The following is a 5,000-nucleotide window of genomic DNA, read 5'->3' as shown; positions in this document are numbered from 1 at the left end:
ACACGTGAAATAAGCATTAATGAGTTTAGTTCAGCCGCTGAACTCTACTTGAATGTTGAACAGTTTGATTCAGTGAACATGAATTCAGAGCTCATACTGGCTGCTGATGTCACTTCCTGTGTGTGTGTGTGTGTGTGTGTGTTTCATTCCTCACTGGATGAGTGTGTTTAATGTGTGTTCTGTGATCCCAAATGAACCTATTAAGACTGTAAATACTGCAGAATTACCTTTTATAAACTCTTAAAGGTCTCCATATTTGATCAGTTCAGATATTCGGTCGGATAAAAGTCATGGAAATATAATTTATTTAAATGTGTTGGTCATAAATGAGTTATTATTTCACTTCCTGCGAGACTCTGAATATAATTCAGCTTCCTCTTTGATCTGATAACTGTGATCTGCTGTGATTGGTGGATGTCTGCTCATGCCGCTCTCTCATTGGTCCAGACCGTAGAGTTTGATGAAGGGGCGGGAGCAGTGCTGCGTATCCAGCCACTCAGAGCGCCGCGGGACGAAAATGTTTACGAATGTGTCGCCAAAAACACTGAAGGTGAAGTCGCTGTGACCTCCAAACTGTCCATCATCAGAGGTGAGATATACTATCATCATAATCGTTATAAACTCACACCACTCATAATTTCCTCCAAATGTACTGTATATTGCAGTCACACTGCAGACAATAGTGTTCTTCCTTTGTGTGTTTGTGTTGTTTTGCAGTACAAACATCTAAACATTCTTAAGTGAAGATACATTACCTGGAGATGCAAAACGGCTTAAAATATTAAGTATTGTTTTCTGAAAAATGTATTAAAATTAAGCGAGTTTATGCTTAAGACAAGAACAAATATCTGCCAGTGGAGTCAGAAAAACAATCTTGTTTTTATTTTAAATTAAGTTGATTTTTCTGACACCTTAAACGCTCTTCATTTTAAAACAACACATTTTGCTTCTCCAGTAAATGCATCTTGATTTAAGAATGTTTTCTGGAAAGTACTAAGTCAGAAAATCTTTTTTTGCAGTGAGATATTTCTGTGATTATTGTCATGTCTCTTTGCACTCATCTGCTGTGTAATAATGTTGATTTTAAAACGTCTGATTCTTCACAAGTACATGTGTTTAACATGTTTCGGAAAAGTGAACAGATGTAGCTGACTCGAGCGGAAGAGACGGCGTTGGTCTTTGTGTTGGTGCTTCATTGGCTGCTGCTGGGCTTGTTTTGATTGGCTGGCCGCGTCACAAAGGCCCCGGGGCCCTGCAAATGCTGTCTGTAATCGAGACAATAGCGAGACGCTTGGCTCACGGCCGCATTCACAACACCATCAGCTCAACGCTTGTGTCATTCGTCAAGAACTGGCTGTCAGACGCGAGAGAATCCTCCAGAAACACGGCTTTGGTTCCCGATTCCTGCTCGCAGTGTCAGCCCATTACAGTTTATTTCAGCTGCTTACACACAGAATCTTTACTCGTCACACAGTTTCTGAAAGCTGACACTCAAACAGCAGAAGCACACACCAAATCTGCAAAACCATACATTAATTCTCAGACTTTGACTCAGTTTTCAATTTCATTTTGCAAAACACAGCACATAGTTCTCTATGTAACACACACAAATCTAACAGGAATTAATATTATGGCAAAGGTGTTTGCAAATGTTTGCTTTTGAGATGTGTTTGTGATTTTTTCGTTTTGCAAGAGATGCGAGGCATAGGTGTTTGCAAATGTTTGCTTTTGAGATGTGTTTGTGATTTTTTTCGTTTTGCAAGAGATGCGAGGCATTTTGCATTTTCTGTGCAATTCTTGGATTTGTGTGTAAAGTTTTGGAAAAAAAGAGGCAACGTTTTGAAAATGTGTGTAAGCAGCTGAAAAAACTAAACTATAATTCCTGTTAGATTTTTGTGTGTTGCATAGAGATGTGTGTTGTGTTTTGCAAAAAGTGTTTTATGAAATTGAAAACCGAGTCAAAGGCTGAGTATTAGTGTATGGTTTTGTAGATTTGGTGTGTGCTTCTGCTGTTTGAGTGTCAGCTTTCAGAAACTGAGTAAAGATTTTGTGTGTAAGCAGCTGAAAAAACTGTAACAGAGAATGGCAGTGGATTCTGATGCTGAAGGCGAGCGCGTCACGTGTCGTGAACGAACGCCTGTGAATGTATATTCATGCCGCGCGCCGCTGATAAGAGCGGTAATTAATTAGTTAGTGTGGTAATGAAGCGAGTTGCATTGGCAGTCACAGTTTATTTAGTGAGCGGCGCCGGCAAACGCAGCGCCACTGTCACACACACATGGTTTGGTGTATGGTTTTGTAGATTTGGTGTGTGCTTCTGCTGTTTGAGTGTCAGCTTTCAGAAACTGAGTAAAGATTTTGTGTGTAAGCAGCTGAAAAAACTGTAACAGAGAATGGCAGTGGATTCTGATGCTGAAGGCGAGCGCGTCACGTGTCGTGAACGAACGCCTGTGAATGTATATTCATGCCGCGCGCCGCTGATAAGAGCGGTAATTAATTGAGCTGAAACAGTGTTACTCGTCAGTTGCTCAGTCACATTTTTATGAATTTTTACAAGGCATGGATGTGACGATGCGATACGTGCGTCAAACATCTTTCTAAATTCGTAATGAGAATCATTTATAAATCTGCTGTTGACAACAAAAAGAAGCACTGAGGTTTTCCTGCGGGTTTCCGCCAAAATAAAAGCTGAGAAAAAGCAAGACAATAATAGCTGTATTAATACATTTATTATAACATTCACACATAGTGTTCAAATTGGGATCGGTAATATTTTCTTTTAAAAGAAGTGTCTTCTGCTCAGCAAGGCTGCATTTATTTGTACAATAAAAAAATACAGAAACAGTAATATTGTGAAATATTATTACAATTTTAAATAACTGTTTTCTATGTGAATATGTGTTAAACTGTAATGTATTTCTGTGATGCGCAGCTGTATTTTCAGCATCATTACTCCAGTCTTCAGTGTCACATGATCTTCAGAAATCATTCTAATATGCTGATTTGCTGCTCAAAGTGTCCCGTTTTTAGCCAATCACATGCCTGATTCAAGAAGGGGGTCTCAGAAATGGACAAAAAAAATTCATTCAACTAAGTTAAATTGTGCTGTGTTGGTTTAATGTCTGCTAGAATGTAAAAAAAATGTTAAATAAATACTTTTTAAAATTGTTGTTTTGTAATAGATTTTTTCTTTAAAAGCTAGACAAAACAGTAAAAAGCACATTTTGGCTATTTAATTTATGCAAATGGTGAAAAGAATTGGCAAAATACATAGGGGGGAAAAACGCGAAAAACTGTGTTCGGTATTCAGCCTTCAGCCTAGTTATTCATTTTGTTCGGTTTCGGGAACCACCCCGGGTACCATAGCAACCGCATAGCAACACCCTAGCAACTGCCGTAAGTACCCTATACACCGCATGGCAACACCCAAGCAACCACACCGGGTACCCTAGCAACCGCATAGCAACCACCCTAGGTACCCTAGCAACTGCCATAGCAACCGCATGGCAACACCTTAGCAACCACCCCGGGTACACTAGCAACCGCATAGCAACACCCTAGCAACCACCCAGAGTACCTTAGCAACCGCATAGCAACACCTTAGCAACCACCCCGGGAACCCTAGCAACCGCATAGCAACACCTTAGCAACCATCCCGGGTACCTTAGCAACCGCATAGCAACACCTTAGCAACCACCCCAAGTACCCTAGCAACTGCATAGCAACAACGTAGCAACCACCCGGAGAATTTTCATTTTGGTGCATCCCTCATTCCTACATGATCTACAGGTGGATCAAACACAGATCTCAGAGATTCCAGCTCTTATCCAGATCTCAGTCTGGTGTCGCACCCCAAAATGAGCAAATGATGCCCTTCGTGCCTGTGTTTACTGTAACCTCCTCATCTCCGCTGCCTCTCTAATTAAAGTGAACAAATAATTAGCTTAGCTGGCGAGCGGTGCTGCAAACACTCGGCTGTGTAACGTGTAATTGATGGTTAGGTGAACGCGTGTGCAGTGATCATGTAGGTACATAATTACACGGTGCAACTTCACCATTCCAGCGCCAGACGTGTTTGTTGCTCCTGTTTACCTCTGATCATTTCTGTGGTTTGGAGGAGATGACTGCTTTATTTATATCAGCATAATGAATGCCGCCCGCTGAAAGCGATATGCAGGAAGTGGGTGGGTGCTGCTGTGTCAATATCATTTCATCTAAACTCCCTCGTAAGCGGGCCGCTAATGTGAACAGATGCGAGAAAGAGTTTTTAATCGCTGATGAGGACTGTTGTGGCGTTTGCACTCAGATTGTTGAAGTACAGCAGCATTTGTCCTCTAGCTCAATGGATGCTGGTCTTTTGGTTTTTCATGAAACACTACCTAAACCATGAGTGAGTTTGTCGTAATGCACTCCTCCGGTGGAACGGCTTCAGTCACATTCACTGCTTCCAGAGTGTTGTTTTCTCTGTTGTTTCCAGACAGGTTTCCCAAACGCTCCTGCGATACTGTAACCGTGATCTGTTCAATTCTATCCAGCATTACACTGTAAAAATGCACATTACTGTTTCTCCTCTTCTCTAGCTCACTTCCTATTCCAGCTGTCTAATAAACCTGGCATTGTATGTTTTGATTATTGTTGGCTCTTTGACGAATTGCATTTGTTCCTCTTTTGTAAGTCGCTTGGGATAAATGCGTAAATGAGGGGCGGCGGCAGACCCTTTTAACTGATGTAAAATATTACTGATAACTCTGTCTAGTGGAGATGACTGGACACTGATCTGATCATATTCAGCAGTCGTGTGTGTTTACTATCAGCTGTTTGGAATCAGAACCAGTTTTGGGGGTAACTCATTACAAGTAACGCGAGTTACGTAATCAGATTACTTTTTTCAAGTAACTAGTAAAGTAACGCATTACTTTTTTAATTTACAAGAAAATATCTGAGTTACTTTTTCAAAAAAGTAATGCCAGTTACTTTGTTTTCCCATTTATTGACTGACA

At 40.8% G+C, this 5,000-nt stretch overlaps 1 protein-coding gene across 1 annotated transcript in view; it reads left to right on the top strand.

The window, feature by feature from the left end:
• The first annotated feature begins 414 nt into the window (after nt 1–414).
• Nucleotides 415–5,000, top strand: part of LOC107655457 (receptor-type tyrosine-protein phosphatase delta-like) — a 78,327-nt gene continuing 73,741 nt past the window's right edge. Inside the window, exon 1 of the mRNA XM_016442948.1 lies at nt 415–589. Within this exon, the coding sequence (XP_016298434.1) occupies nt 415–589 (175 nt within the window). The remainder of the gene's footprint in view (nt 590–5,000) is intronic.

This window comes from Sinocyclocheilus anshuiensis, unplaced genomic scaffold (genome assembly GCF_001515605.1).
Source record: "Sinocyclocheilus anshuiensis isolate Anshui unplaced genomic scaffold, SAMN03320099.WGS_v1.1 scaffold1116, whole genome shotgun sequence".
NCBI classification, from domain to species: domain Eukaryota; kingdom Metazoa; phylum Chordata; class Actinopteri; order Cypriniformes; family Cyprinidae; genus Sinocyclocheilus; species Sinocyclocheilus anshuiensis.
Note: the sequence above shows the minus strand (reverse complement) of the source record. Positions and strands in the feature narration are given on the sequence as shown.